Source organism: Symsagittifera roscoffensis, chromosome 4, assembly GCF_963678635.1.
Source record: "Symsagittifera roscoffensis chromosome 4, txSymRosc1.1, whole genome shotgun sequence".
Classification (NCBI taxonomy): Eukaryota; Metazoa; Xenacoelomorpha; order Acoela; family Convolutidae; genus Symsagittifera; species Symsagittifera roscoffensis.
This window is the reverse complement of record NC_087065.1, coordinates 22,192,899-22,217,175: the sequence shown is the minus strand read 5'-3', so window position 1 is coordinate 22,217,175 and position 24,277 is coordinate 22,192,899. Positions and strand designations below refer to the sequence as shown.

The following is a 24,277-nucleotide window of genomic DNA, read 5'->3' as shown; positions in this document are numbered from 1 at the left end:
GGACATGTGGGAGTCAGTGTAATTGTCTTGGCGAGCTAAATTGTTTTTATTTACTTGACCTCACCCGTTTATTGTTGCAAACAAAATACAATTTACGCTGGGCTTATTTCGACCCAATGAACTTGTCGTCACAAAATTGGTACTTTTTTGACGATATAGCGATAGGTTTTTGGTTTGTCAAGGCTACTTATACGTACCAATGATGCCTTAAAATGCTTGGTTTTGAAAACTGATTTTTCTTTCAAGAAATTGGTCTTTCTCTGTGTTAATAGGCCATGCGCATATTTATTGTACAAAGGTTTTTCAATTTTGAGGAGTGTGGGAGTCAACTTGATTGTCTTGGTGAGCTAAATTTCGTTTGTTTTTTTAAGTCAACAGGTTAAGTATTGGAAACATAATACAATTTGCCCTGGGTTGTTTTTGACCCAGTGAAATTGTCATCACAAATATGATACTATTCATTAATTTTTTGTCGATGTTATTGAACTCTACTTGAGCTCTCACAACATGAAATGATATAGCTTTTATGGATTAATAATGCCACCTATACGGGCCAATGATGCCTCAAAACTTGGTTTCGAAATTTGATCTTTATTTCAAAAAAACGTGTTTCCATTTGTTAATAGCTCAGGTGCATTTTTTTGTATTTTTTTCTTTTTATTTTTGAGCACCTGTGGGAGTCAACGTGATTTTCTTGGCTAGCTAAATTTCCTTTAGTTTTTTAAATCAACAGGTTAAGCATTTTAAAAAGAATACAATTTGCGTTGGGTTCATTGCTTATTTTTGGTCGAGGTTATGGAACTTTACTTGAGCTCTCACAACTTTTAATGATAGAGCGATGCTTTTTTGAGTTAATAATACCACCAATACGTGCCAATGATGCCTTAAAAAACTTGGTTTTGAAACTTGATCTTTATTTCAAGAAAATGTGTTTCTATTTCTTAAACATTTTTTGTATTTTTTATTTTCATTTTGAGAATTTGTTGGAGTCAATTTGTTTGTCTTGGCTACCTAAACTTTATTTGATTCCATGAGTTTACTGATTAAGCGTAGGAAACAAAAAAAGTTGCGCTCGGTTTTAATTTGACCCAATGAATTTGTCATCATAAAACGGGTACTTTTCACTGTTTTTTGTTCAAGGTTTTGGAACTTTACTTGAACTCTCACAGCTGTTAATGACAAAGCAATGACTTTTGGGTTGGTAATGCTGCTTATAAGTAGCAATGGTGTCTGAACATTTTGATTTCGAAAATTGATCTTTATTTCAAGAAAAAATTTGTTTTTGTGTTATTAAGTCATGCTCAATTTTTTTTTCAGATTTTTTGTTATTTTTGAGGAAAAGTGGGAGTCAATTTGATTGCGTTGGTGAGCAAATTATTTTTATTTCCTTAAATTGCGACGTTAAGCGTTAAAAACACCATAACTTCCGCCGGGTTGTTTTTGATCCAATCTACTTGTCATCACAAAACTGGTATTTTTCACTATTGTTTGTCGAGACTATTGAACTTTACTTGAGCTCTCACACCTTTGAATAATTTAGCTACGCACTTTTTCATCTTATAAGTCTTCTTATCTTTGCCAATGGTGCTTCAACTCGCTTCGTGTTGAAACTTGATTTTATTCCAAGAATTTTTTCTGTGTGTTCATAGGTCATGCATGAATGGCTTGCCAACGTCAGCTATAACGAGTGAGTTTTGTTGGTTACTTTTGGATTGTAATAAAATAAGGTTTTGTACGAGTATTTTTTCTGATGTACAATTGCACGCCTGAGCGCACATTTTTTGATTTTAGGTTTTGCCTAAACTATTTTTTTTCCAAATATCTGGTTCAATTTATAATGTGAATTTGAAGAAAAAAAAAAACGACAGAATTAGACAAGACGAGAATGTGGCACCATGCTCTCAGAGCAGTCAAAAACAACAGCTGAAAACAAAGAGCTAAGAGGCAGTTGATCATCACAATTGACTGAGCTCGTACGGAAAAAAAAACGGTAAAAACAGACGTGTTTTCGTAGATGAGGATGAGGAAGATTCTCTTGAATATGATACACTTAATACTCAAATGAGTGAAATGATTAAACAACTGAAAATTTAATCCTAAAGGATAAGGTGATGTTTGATCATTCTATATTTTGTCATTCTTGATCTGATTAAATTTTAATTTAGTTTTTGCTCCGTAGTATTTTAACTAAAATAATAGTGAGACTTAGATTTAATTTGCAAATTAAAACTGTCGAAAAGTCGGCGAATTTTTATTATGTACCATAAAAGTCAATTCCACTTTCACTAACAAATTTCAACTAGGTCGAAAATTCATTTGCCCGAAACAAATATAACAATTAATATGATTCATATAATTAACCAGAACCAATAATTAGGGCCCCAAAAACTGGAATGAGGAAGAATTTTTTGTCGTGTCCCCTTGCTGTTAAGCTAAGCTTAGCAAGATCCTAAGTAGGGAGTCTTCTGCTTTTTGAGTGGAAAATTTCTTATGTTTACAAAATCCTAGGATGAGGGTCCTCCAAATAATTAAGGAACCCTTTCCTTGGATTTTGCTTTCCTAGGACAAACCCCCCTGAGCTTATTTTTATAATGTATTTTCCACCATGCTAAGGGGAAAATCTTATTTGTTGATTTCAAAGGTGTCCTCGTAAAGTTTGAGGTGCGCATAAATCAGCCTGGTGATGTATTTGGGGAGATTCTAATGAAAAATTGATCAGTTATTGAAAAACATCTCAGGCATACTTCTCAATTTTCAACGCAGGGGCGGGAGTTGTAGACTCACACTTTCAGAGATTTGACCCTCTCACTGCCCAAAGGGGAGGAATGGGTCAAAACCTTTCAGAAGTGCTCAAAAAATGCAGTTTTTTTGCCTGTTTTTTTTTTCTAAAATCGGTCGCCTTTTTGTTTGTACTAATGTCAATTAGGACAAATTACGCTCAAACATATTATTCGGTTTCGAAATTTATTAACAGAACTTTGAAGTTCATTCACAGAACTTCAGCTTTACTTTGAACCTTATTTACAGTTATTTAAAAAACTTTTCCTTCAGATTTCACTTCCTTGTTTTGCTCATAGTTATTTCATTATATATCATTCGTTTTTGAAGCGAGTTGACTTTCCTTTGGAATTTATTACCAGCTGTTAAAGAAAATTTTTGATTATAGATTTCAGTTCAATTTTGAGCTACCAATTATTCACAGAATTTAAACTTCAACATACCTTAAACTCCTGGGATGGCCTAGGATCTGCTAATTCTTTCGTCAACACATTCTAGTGAGAATGTTTACAGAACATAAGATTATGTGTTATGAAAACTCTCTTAACGAAAAAAAAACAGTAGGTCAAGTTATTGGTTACACTTTGAAAGACAAGTTCGAAGTACTTGCAGCAATCTGTAAATGTGGGTTCCTTCATCAAATCATAGAAGCTTTTGTAAGTGGACGCCGTTTAGACGCTCAACTTTCCTTAAAAAAGAAAAAAGTTGCTAAGATTCGCCGAACTGAGCCTTCTATGCCTTTTCAGAGGCCTATTTATCCGTTGATGAATACGGATTTATGCGCACGGGTGAACAGTCGGACTTCAAAAACTGAAGCTATACGGCATTCCAAAAGTTGTTCTTGAATTCCATATCGGAGACTCCACATTCGATTGGGATGGAACTTTTCTGTGGAGAAAAGTCTAAGCCCACATCGCCATTCTGCGAAATTAACCTAAGCGCCTCCATCTTGAAATCATAAGAAAAAGGTGCAATTTTATGGATACACGCTACTTTCCGTTCGCCATGGTTAAAAATCATGAGCTAGTCTTGGAATTTATTAAGTTAGTTGATAAAATTCTTACTCCGTATTGTCCAGTTGGTCTATTACAGGAAGAACCTGAGGATGAAAATGTTCCGGAAAAAAAGCGGGAATGAACCAAATAATTCTCGATGTCATGGATAAAAACGGGTGGCCCGGTCTTTTCAACAAGATGGGCAGACCCTTGGTGGTATGATTTTCGACAATGTGCACAGACAATGGGGACTCCGTTGCTTTGAGGACTCTGTTAGCCAGTCCAGCCTTTGTTGCTGGGCGTTTGACGCAATGCTTCGACGAAGATGACTCTTTTAAAGAGAAAGTTTGTGCCAGCATGTTGGAAAAGATGAAAGAGTTGATTACAAATCAAGAACAGGAATGCACCCACCAACTGGAGTCGCCGTTCTGTACTACAATACGACTGGAAATCTGACGGGGTTTGGGCTGAGCAAAAACTCCTCGGTTGAAACATACCTCGAGCACGATCGAACCATACCTCGAGCTCGGCCGAAACTTACCTCAAGCACGGTGGAGCCATACCTCGAGTACGGTCGAAAACTACCTCAAGCAAGGTCGAAACATATCTCGAGCACGGTCGAAACATACCTGCGCGATGGAAAGCGTAGGTTTGATCTATTTCATTTTGGATCCTATTTGAGCTTAAAATAATGTCTGATATTTTTTGTTTTCAGGTTTCTAGTGTATGTTCTTGTTTTTTCAGATACTCTCTTGCTTGCTCACTGGTAGCTAATATGGGAAGGAAAGTATTCCGTCTTCGGACACAAAAAATTCTGTAACTTCATGTTGGCTACCTCCTCATGTGAGCTTAATCGAGACAATTTTTCTTAGCTTTCAGCCAGTTTTGTAGGCAATTGTTGATTTTAAATTTTGCCTAAACCTGGGATTCCAGCTCTGGTTCCTAGAAAAATTCTTTGAAAACCAGCCCTGGACTCCTACATCGATCCAGGAAAGCCAGGGTAATCCTTGCAAGACTTTGACCTGGTTTTTTCCCTGGCCAGGCCTGGCTCCAGGGATGGACTTCCATGGACAGCTAACTCGAGAATGTAGTTTTGAGGATTAAAAAAAAATGAATTTCAACAATGTAGAAAATAAATGGTCTCTTTGAACTGATTTTTTTTGGAGCTAAGAATGTTTTTATTTTAAATCTCGGATTTGAGAGAGCGATCAAAACGAAAGCAATCGAATTCTACCTTTGCATAGATTTTTTTCATTCTACACAGGCAACAGTTAAATAAGGAAAGGAAAGGCAGTAAAAGCTTTCAAAATAAATATTGCCAGTAGCCGGACGAGAACCACTGACTTCAGTTTTATGAGATGCTTTTAAATTGGAAACAAACTATAAATAAACCCGATAGAAGAGACTATTAAATTGCTAGTGCATGCAGAAAAACTGCCACCAAAACGAGAACTTCTATGGAATCCGAATCACGACCAATAGATCTTTAAAATAAGAAATACCACCGAGCACAACGTTTAAGAAGGCTTAGATCAAAGCATTCAAGACTCATTTAGCGCAACCATCGAATACTCGAAAGTCTGGAATATTCTAGAATTTTTTTGTGAACAAAGTCCGGAACTCTATAATAACGATGAACTCGATTCAACTGCAAGGCTAGACGGTACTTGCCCACTTTTTGTCCTAAATGTTGTTTTAACGGATTTCTTTCAGTATAAAACGAAACAACTAAAACAGCGACCACCAGGATTAGAAAACTAACTTTTAGCAAACAGATTCGTGGTATATGAAATAACTTGAAGTACTTCATCAACGTTTCAGAGCTGGAATTGCTTGCTTCGAAAAATCTAAAGTTTTCGCGCACTTATTCAATCTACTAAATAATTTTAAATATTTCAAACTTTCATAGCCTGAATAGCTTGCTTCGAAAAAAATCACCAACAGATTCGCGGTCGTTGAAATCACTTGAAATATTTCAAATTTGCAGAGATAGGATAGCTTGCTTAGAAAAACTTTTAGCGAAATGACGCAATTTATGAAATAACTTGAAATAATTCAGAGCTCGAACAGCTACCCTAGCAAAAAAAATGCGAACCGATTTAGTCTAAGAAATAAGTATTTCGAGGGTTCGTTGCTGGAATACCTTGCTTAGAAAATGGTTTTGCTAAGGAGTTCGATCAATGAAAACATTTCAAAGGTTGAAAAGCTTGCTTGTAGGAAAACCTGAACAGATTTACTTCAAGAAATTTATTGAAATTTTTCAAAGGTTCATAGCTGAAAAGTTTTTCTCTGAAACAATTAAACTTTCGCCATCCGGTTCAGTTCATCAACTTATTTAAATATTTCATTTCTTGAATAGCTTGCTTAGAAAACACTTTCTGCCACTTGATACTCTCTATGAAACTACTCAGGACTGACTACTTCAATTACTTTGACTACTTCAATTACTTCAAAGTGTATGATATAGAAAGGTAAATTATAGAAGTTCGATTTGAATTTAAAAATATTTCAGGTTAGATTAGCTTTAATGAATTATTGCCAACTGGTTCGGGAGATTCAAAGTTTTTACTGATTGTCCCGGGTTCACACATTTTCCTCTTTAATATCGCTAATATTTTCTGAGCAAGATTGTAATTTAAATATTTCACAAGTAATTTGATTATTGAAGGTTAGATTCGCTTATTATTGAACTGTTGCCAACTGGTTTGGGAGATTCAAAGTTTTTACTGATTGTCCCGGGTTTCACCGTTTTCCTCTTTATTTTCGCTAACATTTGCTGAGCACGATTGTGGATTTTCTCAGCTTTGGTTCCATGTGCTTGTCATATTATCTTGACAATTGCATATAACGAATTTCTACCACCTGACAAGTCGTTCGTCTTAGTGTCATTATCGTTAATTATTGATGTCAGGTCTCAGACATCATTATTTCTCAAATAAGTTCAAGTTCTAACATTGACTTTTCCCTGAAACACTTCCGATTCCCTACACAAGCTTATAGGCAGGAAGCTAAGAAGATCCACAATATTGCGCAGCAAATATTATATTTTATAATTCAAATCGAACCTCTAAATTATTGTCACTACTTCAAATGGTAAGATATAGAGAAGTGATTTAAAGTTAAATATTGAAACTTGAAATTGTTCACTTCCTACTTAGCAGTTGCACGGACACGTAGTCAGGATAAAACATACTAAATTTCCAGGAATATTTATTTCCTGGGCGATGATTTAACTAAGTTCACAGATATTTCCAAGTGTTTCAATTTTTTACAATAAAACAGAATCAACCAAGCGACCATTGTTACCACTCGTCCCAAATGTCAGCGCAGTAGAGCAAGTGTGTAATTTAAACGTTTTCTATCAATTTGTATCATGTTGTCAGGAACGAAAGCATTTGAACAAGATTTGGAATTAATTGCTTCCAAACAAATTTAAGCAACAGATTTGTCGAAAAAAATTGACCACAAGAAGCTTATTAATAATCGCAAGCTTATGCTTCTTGCTTTTGATAAAAAGTTCTACAAGTTTTTCACGATAAAATGTCAATCAACATTTGAATTGACAATTTGACTAATTTTCTCACATTGTGCACGAAAAAAATGTTCTCGATTTTTTCAAAGCAACTGTTGCATGAAATTTATGCCATTTGGGAAATTTTTCATTTTTATGCCATTTGGGAATTATGCCATTTGAGACGTAATCATATATTGCTGCTTTTATGAATGCACTTAGGTATAAATACACTTTTTGAGTTCAATTGAAACTCATCTGCTGAAAGTGACGTAAATAGCACTCTCCAAATGCGAACGTCTAAATGGTGTGAAAATTCGTGAACAATTTCTTGCTTCGAAAGTGGAATTTAATTTTTAGATTTCCAGCGGAATGAAAACTTTACCTGTTGATCCAGTTTTCTCAAGTTGGGTTAATGTTACCAAAAAAGCGCCAATCATAGATCGTTCTAGAAATTCAAAGAGCTTTACGGGCATCTACTTTTTTTCTTTGAAATTCGAAAGTTGAGAGTTTTTCATGTTTACTTGGGTTCATAACTCTTTTCCAATCTTCGATTGGCTGTGTATGTTTGTTTATGTGTATTGTATTTGTAGTCTGTTTCGACGTGTACTCCTTGTCAGCTGTGAATGCTACCGAGAGTGTAATCAGCAGTGAGAACATCCACACCATGCTTAAACACTGTGTCTGGTCAAACAACCCACTGAGGAGAATCCGGACGAGGGCGTGAGGACCTGGTGGACCTCATGCTCAAAAAGATGGTAAAGTTGTCCTGTTGAAAGCTCTGACTCTTTCTATTCAATTAGCCTCTTCACATGTTGAATTTTAAGTTTATATTAAGCTCAAAACCAGTTTGATATTTGCTCACAAGTTTAACTTTAAAATAATGACACATACATTTATGTTATAAACACTGCAACTACTGAACAAGTTATTACTTCGAAATAGGCAATCATTTTTTAAAATCAGGCGCTGAAATCATAGGAAGCCTTACAATGCGATAAACAATAAAGGATCTACAAATTGAGCAAGGAATTGTGCTTTCTTGGACTGCTCATACATCCAGCACCGATCTAAAAGTGAATAATTATCGTCAGGGAAAGTTATTGATTAGCATATCAAAATTTTTAAATACATTCGCTTGTCATGACCAGTCTTAAATAATTTCAAAATGCCAATTGCTTATACTAATTTTAAGATTGATTAGGTATTACCAGTCGGGCGGGGCGGGGTTTAATTGGCAAATGAACGTCAATATTCAACATACACTTCATTCATAGATGGATGAATACTTCATTCATAGGTTAACTACTCATTCATGAGTGTAATTTTGGTAGAATCACACTCAACCATGGCTCTTGCAACCTCAGAATTCATTTCATGCGAACCCATTATATGCTGTTTCAAAATGTCTTTACGGTTAAAAGTTTTCTTGCAAATCTGACAAGCATAGCGAATATTTCCATGCACTGATTTCATATGTCGCAATGCAGTTGACTTTGACGTAAACTGGTTTTCGCAAAGAGGACAGCTGAAAAAGTGGCTGATGTGTGATGCCACTTGAGGCAAAGCCGAAGCTTCTGTAACTACAGTTTGATATGGTTGACGGAGACGGCTACTCTTATTGCTTGAAGAAGGTGGCGGCGGCCTTGCCGGAGTTGTCTCTACTGCAGCAATTGCAGGCATAGCAAGGTGGCTGGGTTTCTTCGGATTCTGCTTCCCTAAAACACGAGGAGGAACATAAGACGAAGCCGCTTGTGCAGAAGAGATTCGCCTAACCTGCAACTTCGATTGAACCCAAAAACTCAGATTTGGCAGGGTAGTTCACAAAAAGTTTCAGAAGACGGTCGGAAATCAAAATTGGACAGAGTATGGTATGCAAAGGAGCTTCCTACAATCTGTTCTTTGAATTGTACCCAATATCCCATATATGAGAGGGTATTTTATTATAGAATACCCCATATATTTTTGGGAAAAGTCATAAAATTTAGATAAAAAATGCTAAAAAACCAAAAAAGTGATTCTTCCGAGGACGATACATTTGCGTAAAAAATTTTGTAAGTGTCCAATAATGCAAGGGAGCTTCCCACTATCCGTTAGCTCTATTGAACCCACGACCTCAGAATTGGGAGATTAGTTTACGAGAGAAGTCAAAAAGATTTAAAAAAACGGTCAAAAAAATCAAAAATTTCATGTTTCCGAGGGCCATAATTTCATGTTTCCGAGGAGTAAAAAGTTATGGAGAGAAGTTTTTCATATGTGCAGTATCTTAGTATCTGCAGGTAGCTTAGTTTGAGAAAATGAAAAAAAAAGGTCAAATATTCCCCCAACAGACTTTTTCGAAGACTGTAGACAAAAGGGTAAAGCAAAAAAAGACCAGGGGAGCATGCAGACACACAAGAGTGTAGGCGCTCGTTCTATGGATACCATTTTTTTGAAAATCAGTATAAAACGTTTTGGAAAAAGTAAAAAAAAATTTCCAAAGCGTCTCAAAAAACAACAAAACAAAAAACCCAATTCCTTACATTTGATAACAGTTTTTATGGAACAAGTTTTCTAGGAAACACGCCAAGCAAGACATTTCAAATGAAAATAGGCAACTGAACAAAACTGATATTTTTAAAACAAATAAGAATCAAGTCCTTGTTTTCTCTTGCTGAGACTTGTGTAACGACCTTCTGTCGATGTTGCTGTTTCAGGTTGGGGATTTTGCGTTACTCGAGATGCATTGTGGTTCTCGGCGCGACATGTTTTTGCATGATTCATCATATTGTTTTTCATTATATGAACTTCATTCTTTCATTTATCGCTTTCCCTGATTTCCTTGCTTTAGTCAGATTCTCTGCATTGGTCTAGACCTGACCTATATCGCGGAGCAATTTTGCAGTATGATGATATGTTACCTCTGTTTCAATGTTCCTTCCTGAATTCTTCCATCTTTCCAATATTATTTTCTTAGACAGTCTGGTGTCTGCCATCCACAATTCTGGAACTAGTCTCTCTAGGGACCTTTTCTACTTTGTATCTTACGCAGTGCACGTTCAGTTTTTTCTGAAGTTTTAGCTGTACGTTTTTTTCTTTCAACATCCTTTTTGGTAATCTCATCCCATCATTCCATACAAATACAAATCTATCGCATCGATCCACTGCACTCTGGAAGATGCCAAAATTGGTATTCGTCCAACTTCTTGCCAGAAAATTGAACAGGAGAGTGGATTCTACCACTGTTTGCACTAGTACGGCTTCGGTTCTCCTTCTCAGTTTCGACTTCCAATCTGGGAATAAGCTTTGCCCATGATTTGCTAGCTCTCTTTATCTTTTCTTGTCCGTCTTCCTTTCGGCCAATTATATGTCCCCAGGACTCTGGTGTTGTCTGGATCTTTTGATCCAAAGGAAAAAAAATCTTCTTTTCTGTCATCGCAGCGTTTTTCTAACTACATTATTTTTTCCTTGAACATCTCCTTCCCCTATTTGAGCGCGTCCATGCAACCCATCAAGGTTTGAGTCCCTAGCGAACAAGAATTCCCCGATCATTGTTCTCAACGCAATGTTAGCCAATTCACCATGGAGTCTGCTGCCGGGCGACATCCTCCTAGTTTCCGCTTTGAATCAAGTCCCCACCTTTACTTGAAAGTGGAAACCAGTGGCTAAGATTCTTGAGCACAGAAGATTTATCAATGGCAATAGACACTCGCCTCGGTAGTTGTTCAAATCACCTCTCCAGTACTTCTTAAACAGCTGCACTACCCAACCGATCGTATTCGCTTCTTCCCATATATAATAGAGCTCTTCGAGATGCTTTATTACTACGTTGAACAGCCTCCTTTTCTTGTTTTTGTTCATGGCTTTCAGCGAGACTTCTACTCCTTCAATTCCGGGTGCCCCGCTTTTCATTTGCTTCCGTTCGTCTTAGAATTCTAGTTTAGTTGCTGATTTCGCGCCTTGATGGGAGATCTTTTTTTCACGAGACATTCCTTCGCCGTTGCCATAAGCTCTTTAATCCTCCTTACAAATCTGTTCTCTGATACTGCCTTAAAGTGGTTTCTAAATTCTTCTAGAGCGAACTTTTCTCATTAAATGGTTTTCAGATCACTGAATTCGAATATCGTGCAATTTTTTGTACCAGGTCCAAATGTGATTTCTACAAATGGTTTCTAAATTTTTCAAGAGCAAACTTTTCGTTTTCAAGGGTTTTCAGATCTCTGAATCGAATATCGTGTAACTTCTTCTACGAGTTCCGAAAATCACCAAGCCTTATAGCTTCTTTAACCTCGTCTACGACTTGTATAGAAATATTTATCCAGTTTCTTCTTCTTTAAACACTTTCCTTTCCTTTTATCTGGCTTCTTTGTATTTGTCTATCCAGGGATTGACAGTTCTCATCTTTTCTTTCCGCATACTCTCAAACCAACATCCCGGGTAAATGCCATTGCAGACTTCTCGTTCATTTCCTCTGGGAAGAGAGTTTGTGTATTGACGCCTCGTAGAGCATCCAAGTCAATTCCGTCACGGGTCTCAGATTTCTTCGCTTTTTTATCATTTTTTATCAAGCATTCCAAGAGTTTCCGCTAGTGGTCTGACAGGTACCACGTTAAATGTCTGTAAATTTTTTAACCTTCTGCTTCGTTCATTTTTCCGTGGCAGAAAGCCATCCAACTCATGTGATGCCTTCCTGTTGCGGCATTTCCAAGTCCTCGGTCGTCGTGACAAAAAAATGAGTTTACCCACACGATCATGTGGGCGTGGCACAGTTCTACTAGCGACCTCCCTGCCGCGTTGTTTTATACAGTCTGTAAGGCCGGTTGCATCTTCCACTGTTCGTACCGACTCGTCTCCCACTGCAGCGTTGAAATTCGCTCCATCAATGAAACACTTTTTGCTATGTTTCAGTATGAGCGCTTCAAGTTCCTCGCTATATGTTTCATACTCCAGTGGTTCCCACCCCCACAGCGGAGGGTATGCGGCTACTAGCGGAAGGTTCTCTACAACCACGGCCGTGTTGTGGTCTCTCAACTGCCGTGCTAATCGAAAGCGTAAGAGTCTGAGATATCGAAAACGTTACCAATCAATGATTGGAAAAGAGTAATGAACGCAAGTAAACACAAAAAAAAACACTTGACTTTGTTGAAAGAATCTCAACTTTCGAATTTCAAAGAAAAAAATAGATGCCTATAAGCTCTTTGAATTCCTAGAAAAATTTATGGCTGGCGCTTTTTTGATAATATTAACCCAACTTGAGAAAACTGGATCAACAGGTAAAGTTTTTATTCCGCTGGAAATCTAAAAATTAAATTCCACTTTCGAAACTAGAAATCGTTCACGAATTTTAACACCATTTGGACGTTCATATTAGGAGAGTGCTATTTACATCTCTTTCAACAGATGAATTACCATTGAACTCAATAAGTGCATATATACCTAAATACATCAATATCTTAAGACTTTTCCTCAAAAAAAAATCGGCAAGACTTACATAAGAGTATTCACTACGTGCATTACTCTTAAAAAGTACCCGTCTTTTTTAAAGGTAAGGAACGTAGTGAAGACTCTTATATGGGTTTTGCTGATTTTCCTAGCCTTAGCAAGCGTTTTGTTAGCTTGTTTGTCAGAGTCATAAAACGTTCTCCCAACCAAAAAAAAAAATCTCGTCATAGGTGACATGAGTTTAAACCTGAGATTGCAAGAACGACATTGTATTGGCTAATCTACCATCAAATGGATCATATAAAAACCTTGTTAGCAAGGAAATATATTTTAGGCGTGCGTTTAAAAGTAAAACGACAACAAAATTGACCAGGCATCAATTAACCATGAGAGAATTCCACCTTGAAAGAAGTTTGAGAAGAAAATAACTCAAATTTTTGGATTGTCTAGTCGTCTTCTCCCCTCTCCCTGTCCGCATTCAATGAGCTAAGTAATTTTGTTGGAAGTAGAAGTACAATCGACCATCGCTCGTGCTACTTCTGCGTTTAATTCATGCGATCCCATGATATGTCCTTTCAAAATATCTTTTCGGTCGAAGCTCTTCTTACAAATTTGGCATTCGTAGCGAACATTTCCATGCACTGACTTCATATGTTGAAGTGCATTTGGCCGACAAGTGAACTGATTATTGCATAGAGGGCAGCTGTAACACTGGTTTACACTGGGGCCAACTTCTGGGAGGGGAATTGGGATAACATCTTTGACTGGACTTGAGTATTTCTCGCTGCTTTTTGTCGATGTTATTGCTTTAATTTGAATGTTCTTCTTCGTCCTACCTGCAAGATTCATATCCATGATAGTTTCAAGAACAAATCTTATTTGAGTAGGGATGAATGCCATCGAAGGATGGTATTCGGATTCAGTCATTTTCAGTCATCCTATCATTTGCAAAGTGAAAGAAAACTAACACTGAAACGTTCAAAAATAAAAACTACCAAAAACGTTCAACCGGAAACACAATCACTAAGGAAAAGCAGTATCAGAATGAACGAAAAAAATCAAAACAGCATATATAATGAAGAAAAACACCTATGTCCCATTTTTAGAGGATAGTCCAACTAAACGGGGATGGATGGCGTGGAAAAGGAGAGGTGCTGAGAAAGCTAGCGTTCGACACGCAAGCCGACACTCTAGTCCTAAATTGGGATAACATCTTTGATTGGACTTGGGTTATGGCAAAAGTTTCGAAAAGTATCGACTAGGTAGTCTCCAGAGAAGACCGCACAGACACCACCTGTGAAATGGAACAAGGCCCTGAAGCTGCAGTTGAAGCAGTTATCAGTGAAAACTGAAATTAACCGACTCTAGGTACACACTATCAATCTTCTACCAACGGAGTCCGGATCTAATGACCTAAGAGACTCAAAGCCATAACTAAGAAAAGTGGCTGAGAAGCATTAATAGCCTTATCTGGGCAGATATTATTCCGCTTGGAAGATCATACAGGTACTATGCAGACGATAAAAGGAGATGTACCTACTGAACAGTGGCGGAGCTACCCGTATTGAAAAACTACGCCTGACTCGACCAGGGCGAATCTTAATTAATGAACCACAAAAAAAATCAGTAGAATCGGACCACCGATCCATCCTGATGTCCTCATGTGACAAAAAGAGACCAAAACTCAACCTCAAAAAAGCTGACCGGCAAGAATTCGAGAAGTTAATTGGAGACAGTTTGACACAACCGGATGACACTAAATCACTAGGAGCATTGGAAAACATTTTCAAGAGCAAAAAGGTAAGCAGCAAAGCGCTCACTGCCAGTGAGCACTCGCAAAGACTGCTAACTTTGGTGGTCCGAAGTTTGTACTAAAGCTAAGAGTAACATGAATATTGCGCAACAGCTCTGGAAAACACCCTGTAACAATCTTCTGATTTCTGCAGTGGAAAACGCAACCGAGTTGTTCAAAATAACAAAGGAAAGAAGCAAACGAGATTCATGGAGGAAGTACGCGGCTGAATGGGATTCGGAAATCAACGAATCGTTCACTAAATGAAGTGGATGAAGCACTTAGGGTACTTAAGCTGAGAAATGCGGAATCAGATGGAGTCTAGGTCCAACATCTAGGTCCAAGGGACAGGTACTACATCCTATACTTGGTCACCAGAAGCTGTGATGAAAAATTCCCAAAATTCTTTGAACGACATGCGGGGGAATTTCGTTTCTGTGAATATCAAGATTCTGATCCGAGGGAGGTATACAGTATTAATCTCATTTTTTCTTTGCTTCTTCCAGACGCATACTGTTTAAATTACTCTTCACCATCAGAAACACAAGTCAGTTTTGTTTGATGGAGTTGTCATTCGAGAGTCGATGAAAACACTCAAAAGCAAGAAGCATGTGATTTTTTTTTGAAGAAGTCAACAAAAAAAGTTCCTGCCATTTGACATCAAACGGTTTTATGATTCTGTCGGACTACACTCTTTAGCTTTAGGCCATTTTAAAAGAGACCAAAAAAGAGTAAAACAGAAAGTGTCAATAGATGAATCAAAGAAAAAATTAACCAGTGAGTACTCAGCAGAAACATCTGAGTATAAAAAGAGTTATGATTGTTAAAACCTCCAATTATTGAAAAGATAACATTTTTGCTGTTAAATTCCAAAATTGAAACTGTTGTTGCGGTTACAACAAAAACAAATGGTAGGGTGTGAAGATAAAATGTGCAACATGAGAGGAGGATCCACAGAATCAGCGAAAAAATTATCCTGTCCAAAATGCCAAGAACAATTCAACGAGAAACATAACAAACCAATCAATCGAAAACGTTCGATTGAGCATTTCATGGGACGTGCGTAGCCTGCCAAAAACAAATCGACCCTGAAACCATGCCAAGACACAAACGAACGTGTCGTGAAGCCCTCAAAAATAAAGAAGACACGACGACGGAACCATCAACAACGGCAAAGAAATACACGGGGACTAGGAAAAAGAATGAGCGCCAGTTTTGTTGGCGAGAAATTACCAGTAACAACAGAGCAAGACATGAAGAAAATACAAACGAAAGCACCAATCCCAGGCTGCGACACTGGCGTAACGGGACGAGCAAACGCCCCTGTGTAAGTTAACTTTTAGGTTAAAAAAAAACAACAATGTATCTATTTGAAGGTACAAAAGAAGTATCTCTGCAATTTTTTCATTACGGCTTCTCGGATAAAATCAAGCTCGAATGTATCGATTTTGAGGGCTCTCTTGCAGATTTTTCTGACTACTAATGATACCAGAAGAACCGGTTAAGTTGATACAAGTTTAGCCGAAACTTGAATGCTTTTGTAACCTCCGAAGAAACATTTTAAGCAGAAAAACTAAAGATAAATAAGAAACCCGAAACTGGTTTTGATTAGAAAATGAATTTAAAATGCATAAATGCTAGAAATGGTTCGGTTGACAGACTTTTCTAATTACAAAATGAATCAGTGATTTTGTTAAAGCAGTTGTTAACCCGAATAGAAAGAAATTAACAGTGCTAACGAACTGCCGTAAAATGCGTAAAAAGCCTCATATAGTCGAAAAAATTCAATTGGCAAAATCTAACACGCCGAAAATTCATTCAAAAACTATTTGTTCCCAAAAGTTTATAATCCAATTTTTTCGAAAAAAACGATCCGACGTCAATCTGCACTTCGCAAACACAAGCAAGAAAATGAAGAAAACAGTAGCTCTAAAAGGTAGACAAGGAAAGAAAATGCAAAAAATGCACAGAAGAAATAATTCGATTGCAGTTACGGAACAGAAATCTCTGACCTGGAGACTAAGAGTCTCAAGTCCTCGCATCTGCGTCATTGTCGCTTGACATATCTAAATATTAGCCACTAATAAACAGAATTGAGTCTAAAAAAATGAGCAGACAATTAATAGCCCGATTGCAAAGACCTTCTAGCAAGGGGGCAACCAAACTTGAACCAGTGCTTCATCGTCTCGAGTCTCTTCGCCACCATTGCGCCAAAAATTCAGTCATTGAACTTACAAAGAAGCATGTACAGATACACAAACTTACTAACCTGCAATTGTGTTAACAAATCTTTCAACAGAGATAATAAAAAAATTGATCAACTGCTTCCAACATATTTGCCAATCGCAAGGTTTAATTTTGAAAAACCAATTCGGTACTCAGAACCACAATGTTATTTTGTAGACCCCAATTGCGTTTTCTGAAGTATGAATCACCCCGGTGGTTACAGAGAAAAGACTGGACATCGAGGGAACACCGGCAGATCAGGGTCCTAATTAAAAGCTAACCAACTCGAATGGGATAAATATTGTACAAAAAATGAAAACCTAATTAGACGAACCACATACTCACGTTTTTTTTAGAAGCCGCATATGCAATGACTTTTCTGGTGCAAATCAAGGAGCGGATCTTGGATATTTTCTCGAGGGGGTGGACTTTCAAAAAAATCTTTAACTTTGTCGATCTTCTTTTTATAGGTCGACCATAATGATTTTCCCAGCTCTCCCACATCACTATAAAGACCCAAGTTCGACCGAATTTTCTGCGCCGCGCCCCCTCAAAATTAGTTTTTTTTTGGCGCCAGAGGCGCCTTTCGAAAAACGTTAGGGTCAGCCAGCCAAAAATGGATATGTCAAAATAGTACCGGGGGCTAAACCAACCCCTAAATCCGCCCGCTGGCGTGTAAATGATTATTCAATGATTGGCCAACTTATCGATAAAGGGGGATCGGCGGTGAAGTGGTTACGTCTCCGCCTCTCACTCAAAATGACGGATGTTCGAGGCTCACCATGATCCGTGCTCATTACCTTCGGGTCAGGCAACATTACTCCGCCCAGAAAAATAGCCAAAAAAATTGCATGTAATTTTTGAATAGGGGAAGTAGCGGGCTCGTATACCTGTCGCTTCCTTTGTGGATAAACACAATCTTACATAAACTAAATTCTTAGAAGAAACAAGGGTAGCACAGAATGTTCCGACCAGTCTTTCCAACCAAAAATTACCAAAAATTACAACAAAATTATTTTTCCAATTAGTGTCGTTTTTTCGGCTTGGTGTGACAAATGAATCTGAGTGAAAAGCTTAGGAGCTTAGAAATTTTCATCAGTCATGTAAAATATGCAACGTGGAAAACAATTTTTGAAGATAAATAACAAGAAAAACAAAAAAAAATTGAAAGGAATTTTTTAAAAATAATTTTCAAAATTTTTCCCACATTTTTTAAGTTTTTAATTCCTAAGATAAAACCAAAAACTAACTTGATTAATGTAAAAAGAAGTTTTCAAGGCTTCAATTAAGCATAAATAAGCCTGCATAAATAATCTAAGCCTGCTCACTCGCTCGAAATTAGACAAAAAATAAAAATTTCAAACCGGTTTTTCTCAACGCCGGGAAAACTTTTTCGAAATTTTTTGATGTTGTTCGAATCACGACTGAAAGGGCTTTAATATGATATATCAGTCAATTCAATCCGATAATTATTTTTAGTAGCTGATTTTGCGTGGAAAACAAAAAAGACTGCTCGCTTGCTTCATTCGCTCGAATTAAGACAAAAAATCCGAAATTTCAAACCGGTTTTTCTCAACACCAGGGAAACTTTTTTAAAGTGGTTCAAATCACGACTGAAGGGGCTTTAATAAGATACATTAATTAACCCAGTCCGATCATTATTTGTGGTACCTGATTTTGCATGGAAAACAAAAAAAACTATAGCACACACGAACACAAACTTCCTCCCCATTTTCAATGGTCGGAACAAAAACGTTAGAACTGAACTTGAGTCGAAGTACCATTCGCGAGTTTAGTGAGAGTTCACCACAAATTACCCAAATCTTTACACAAATCGGTTATCAATGCAAGCCAAAGCTTATACTTACCGGTTTCCGTTAGCCCACCGTTTGAGTTTCCTACTTGTGGCTGCGCCCCACAAGCATCATCAGTAAATGAACTTATTTGACATCTTGGTCGTAAATCAAGCTCTTGCTCCCAATTGATACCAAAGCCCAAATGATTCTCATTGGAAACGAACGATGGAATCTCACTAAACAAGCCGGGAATTATTTCCGAAGATTCGTATGGATCAATAGCTGTTGTTGTTCCTACTCGCAGTTGGTCAACACCACTACTGCTTAATTCTAGAAAATGATTTAGTGGACTGGCTTCTTCTTTTATACAAATTATATCATCGTCGTCTTTATCATTAGCGCTTTTGTCTAATTCCTCTTGTTTGACTGTTTGGCTCTCCTCAGATACTGGAGGTCGGATCAAATGTTCTTGTATTGAACTCTTTTTATCACCTGCTTGTTTCAGCCGTTTGCAGCTTGAGGGAGCTAACAAAAGTTAAATAGCAATTAGTAGATAACCAGTAGTATTTTAATTGGGAAATTTTCCTAAGGGTGGGTCCCTATATTCAAAGAAAATCCTAACATAAGGGTCTCTAAACTTTGCCAAGACTTAGCCCTTAGGATTTTGCAGAAAGCATATAGTCCCCGGCCTTGCACGATAAGACCACAGCGAAACGACTAGTGGCAGCAAATTTGCGACAATTAAACAAAACACCTTTAATTTCTCTCCTCTTGCAATATACTCGCAATTATGAGCGCAGGAACGCCAATTAGGATAGTGCTATGATACAACATCACGTTAAAAATTAGTGTACGTTTTTAAGAACTCAACAATGGTTGTTAGTAGATTAGAATTTGATAAACCAATAATTCTGTGCGTCTCTCTGAAGAACGATGTGAAAAAATATGAAAACAAAATGTGATAACGAACATTTGTCAAATATGAAATTAGCTGGAGCTAGATGCATTAATCGGGGCCTAGGAAATTAGACGACAAGAAATTAGACGACCGTACAGAAACGGAACTTACGGACAACCAGTATTTACTCAGGCAAAACTTAAGTTAAGTCTGTAAACAAGCTTCACGCAATTTACTTGCAAGTTATTGTCTAAATTAGACAACCAGTATTTACTCAGCCAAAAGATAATTTAAGTCTGTATACAAATTTCACGCAAGTTATTATCTAAATTTCGTTATTTTCTGATCGTCTAATTTGCTTGTCGTCTAATTTCCTAAACCCCGCATTAATCAATGGAATTTGATGTCTGTTACCGCAGGTTTTTGCGTTTTGAAATACGATTCCTCTCCGAACGAGAGCGTTTGGTCCTTTGTAAACATTGATGCAAAATAATAGTAACTTGCTGTAAAAAAAAATTAACAAAGTGTCTTGTGCGCTTCAAGTGATTACTGTAGCTATATTTTCTTTACTTATTCCACCTTGAATTATCTATTTAGTAAACAGTAAATTGCTCCTTTAATTTACGTAGTTTCAGAAGCAAATATAAATAGAAACAAAGATAGCCAGTTACTGTGCACGAAGCACAGAATGTTACGACCAGTCTTAAAAAAAAACAAAAAAAATTATTTCAAAATGGTGTCATGATAAAAAATTCTGCAAAAATAAAATTTAGGTATATTTGAGAATCATAGTTAATAGGTCTATTGGAAAACAATTTTTGAAGATTTTTTTTTCAAATTTTTTTGCAGTAACTTTTTGAATTTTCAAAATCTGATTCCCAAAATTGCTCTAAAAAACTCCGAAAACTACCTTAACTTGAGTAAAACTAAGTTTTCACGGCCTAAATAAAGCTTAAATAAGCTATTGCAAGCATACACGGTCACCTTATTTGCTCAAAACTAGACCAAAAACCAAAAATTTCAAACCGTTTTTTCTCGACATTATGAAATTTTGAACTTATGTCGTTCGAATAACGACTGAAAGGGCTTTAATTGGATTGATCACTCAAACCAGTCCGATCATTAATTGTGGTACCTGATTTAGCGAGGAAAACAAAAAGAAAACAAACTAAAACACACCCGACTATAAAGTTCCTCCCCATTTTCAATGGTCGGAACAACCATCAATTCTGGTTTAAAAGCTACTTTCTAGCCGAAAAGAAATTCTGGGTCTCCCTCAATCCCGATTCATCTTCCAAACTGTCCATTCTAATTTCAATTTTTTAACCATTAGAATGAGTAGATATGCGGTGTGGGTAATTTAAAAACCTATCAATCAGAATGAAATATTAATAAGGATAGCCAGCTGGTGTGCAGTAGCCGTTTTTTCATGTGTTTTTGCAAAATAGTGTTACTTTTGGGCGCGGCGTGACAAAGGGATCAATAAAAAACCTGAAATTTAGGTAAACTTGATATTCACTGTAAAATAGGCAAATCGTGTGGGGTGAGCTTGGTCGCGGAAAGGAGCAAAAATGTTCTAGATTACTCTAGAACTTTTAAGAATGGTCGGTCATTATTTTCTCTAGATTGTTGAAGAAATTGCATACACATAGTTGCTCACAGTTCACTCTTCCCTTCCCAATATTCATTTTTGACTACTTAATTCAGTAAGTAATTTACAACTTAAAAAAATATTAATTATCGATAAAAAATTCTGAAAATTAATTCACGAAATAATTTTTAAAAATTTCTAAGAAACTTAAATATTGAGCAAATGCGAACAACTTTTCCTCACGTCTGTGTTCAAAACGTAACTTCAAAACGATTGAAGCGTGGGTGAAGCAATTAAAAATTCGGTAAAATCTTCGAAGAATAATCAAACGATTCAGGCTACTGGTCAGACTATCGAGAAACCGAGAAGCTTGATGACAAGCAACAACAACCATGGGATTCAATTTGTAATGGTTGTTTTAGTGAACAGTTAAGGGTAAGATTTCTTATGTTTGAAAAAAGTTATTTTAATCTTTGTTCCAAAATTTTTTAGCCTGAAACGTTTGTGTATTTTAGAGTTCAAACTTTGAAAAAGGTATGCAAAACTTATATCCTGAGCCCTTTTAGTCGAACAATTCTTCTACCAAAAAATTTACGCCAAAGAAGTCACCTATAGTTGCATAAAAATGAATAAATCTTCCTAGAGAATCCGAAGGAGGGATAAAACACGCATTTGATCAATGTCACCTTCAAAGAGATATTCACTTGACTGCACCTGCACTGATTGAGAGAAAGCTTGAGAGCGATAAAAAGCTTTGTGAAGGTTAAAAAAATCTTTGGTAGGGTTAACATCTAGGGGAGAAAAACTTAAATCGCCCTCATTTTTTCAACCAATTTTCAGTGAAACTTTCACCAACATCATTCAGCTTTTTGCTCTCGATGTCTGGCTACCTTAGAACGATGAAAAAAACTGAGAGTTCTATGGTCCCAGGGATTAAGATTCAAGACACTGCGAACTTCCTATCAAAAAATCTGGGAGGTCGGAATTCAGCAATTCCAGCTACAACTCTCGGTTCAAGTTTTTTCTGAAAACCTTAGGCTATTGCATAACTACAAGTTCGTATGATATCAAAACTTTTGAACCTCCGAATTACTTCACCCAAAATTTTGTGATTTAACTTTGCAATTTGCTGGGCACAAATGGTAGTTTGCTCTGAACGGTCGGACTTCTTTCTCGCGAACAAAAAAGATAACTAAAATCGGATTTCAGATTCAATCGTCTCACTACAATTTTGAGCCAATAGCTCCGATTAGGTTAATTGCTACTTCTAGCCAAAGAGAGACTCAAAGTCTCCCACAAACCTTCATCTCCAAAAGCTCCCACACTTTGGTACACTTGATTGAGCTATCGACAGCTTTCAATTGTTTTTGATATCAAAGTTATCAATAAACCAGAGATCTTTTTGCAAACATCTGAGCGAAAAGGAAAAAAAAACAACTTCGAACAGAAGTTGCCCTTGACCGCTAACAGGTAAGAAATCTTGATTACAATTGCAGGGGTTTTTTATTTTATCCTATTGTGCTTCGCCAGTCACGAACAAACTTAGCTCGTGGTACTCTAAACACCGCTCTTAGTTAGAGCCGGTGCCACCAGTTTTAGGCAATCACAACTGCAAAAACGAACCGTTAACCAACAACCATTCAAAAAGATGCAATTAAAAAACTCAAAGGTGAACGTTTTTTTTTAATTCCACCAATTTGAAATGGCCAAAGCCATGCGATCTCAGGTTCACATTTCAGGTTTTCAAACAACAGACAGAGCAAAAGGGGAAAAATTTTCAAAAATCTTAAGGAGAGTTAAAACCCTTGAGAGGGTTATATTAACCCTACAAAAAATTGAAACTTTCATTTTTTACTATAATTTTTATTTAATTTTCAATTTAGTGCGGCTAGTGTTCGATGATCTCAGAAAACTGATCGCAGGAAACGCCTAAGAATCGAAACCGATAAAACAAAAAGACAAAAACGGATTTCAAAAATCTTTGGAAGGGTGAAACCAATGATTGGATTGAATGAACCTTCCTAGGAGTGTTCCCTTGACTGCACTGAGCGATAAAAAGCCTTGAGAGGGTGAAAAACTTTAGTAGGATGAAAAACTTTGTACGTTTAACATCTATCGGAGAAAAAAAAACTAAGTCGTCCGAACTTTTTCAACCAATGTTCAGTGAAACTTATACCGGCATTATTCAACCTTTTGCTGCTGGTGTCTGGCTACCTTAGAACGCTGAAAAAAACTAAGAGTTCTATGGTCCCAGGGATTAAGATTCAAGACACTGCGAACTTCCTATCAAAAAATCTGGGACGTCGGAAATCAGCAATTCCAGCTACAACTCTAGGTTCAAGTTTTTTCTAAAAACCTTAGGCTATTATATAACTACAAGTTCGTATGACACAAAAATTTTGAACCTACGAATTACTTCACCCAAAATTTTGCGATTTCACTTTCCAATTTGCTGGGCACAATTGGTAGTTTGCTCTGAACGGTCGGACTTCTTTCTCGCAAAAAAAACAGATAACTTAAATGGGATTTCAGATTCAATAGTCTCAGATTACTTTTTTGGGGCCAATAGGTCCTTTTAGGTTGGTTGCTCTTTTCTAGCCGGAGAAGGACTCTAGGTCTCCCACAATTTCTTCATCTTAAAGGCTCCCACACTTTGGTACACTTGATGGAGCTGCCGACAGCTTTCCCAATTATTTTTGATCAAACTTATCAGTTAACCAAGGAAACCTTTTTGTAACATCGGAGCGGAAAGAAAAACCAGGAATTATAAAACCTCAGTGAAACTTAATATAGATATAATACCCCTCCGAAACGTAAAATTTTCAAAATCTAATAAAAATCATTTTTGATCAATTTAAATCAACTAGTGTTAGGTGGGCTTAGAACACTCTCAAACACCTTAAAGCACAAGAAATAGGAAAACTGAATAGGAACAATTTTCTGGGAAAGGGAATAGTTGGGTTGCTTAGAAGAACCTTCCTAGAGATTGCGATGGAATGATGGGTGAAGCGTTTGATAAATTTAACCCTCAAAAAAGTACTCCCTCGATTGCAAATTCAACATTCCATTTACCTTGAAAAATGCATGCAGTATAGCTAGGATTATTGAGGTGTTCGTCGCTAGGTATTCACTAAGAAAGACGACAAGAAGTAAAGTACACAAACGCCCGAGTCCAAAACATGTTCGAACCTTGAAAGAAAAGTAGTCCTAGAGGAAATCACTAGTAATAGAAGCGTAGCATGGGAAGTAGGTCTCTTAAATAAACTGAA

At 36.9% G+C, this 24,277-nt stretch overlaps 1 protein-coding gene across 3 annotated transcripts in view; it reads right to left on the bottom strand.

Moving 5' to 3' along the window:
* Positions 1 to 24,277, bottom strand: part of LOC134844416 (UBX domain-containing protein 1-like) — a 583,758-nt gene that overhangs the window by 432,893 nt on the left and 126,588 nt on the right. Inside the window, exon 5 of one of the 3 annotated variants that reach the window (XM_063861083.1) lies at positions 8,487 to 9,002. The exons of 1 other annotated variant lie outside the window; for it this stretch is intronic. Coding sequence is in view for 1 of the 2 variants with exons in the window: in XM_063861084.1 (XP_063717154.1) it covers positions 13,192 to 13,541 (350 nt within the window). In the remaining variant the exon portion in view is untranslated. Of the gene's footprint in view, positions 1 to 8,486; positions 9,003 to 13,183; positions 13,542 to 24,277 lie in introns of those variants that run through there. One more of the 3 variants, XM_063861084.1, reaches the window with a different exon arrangement.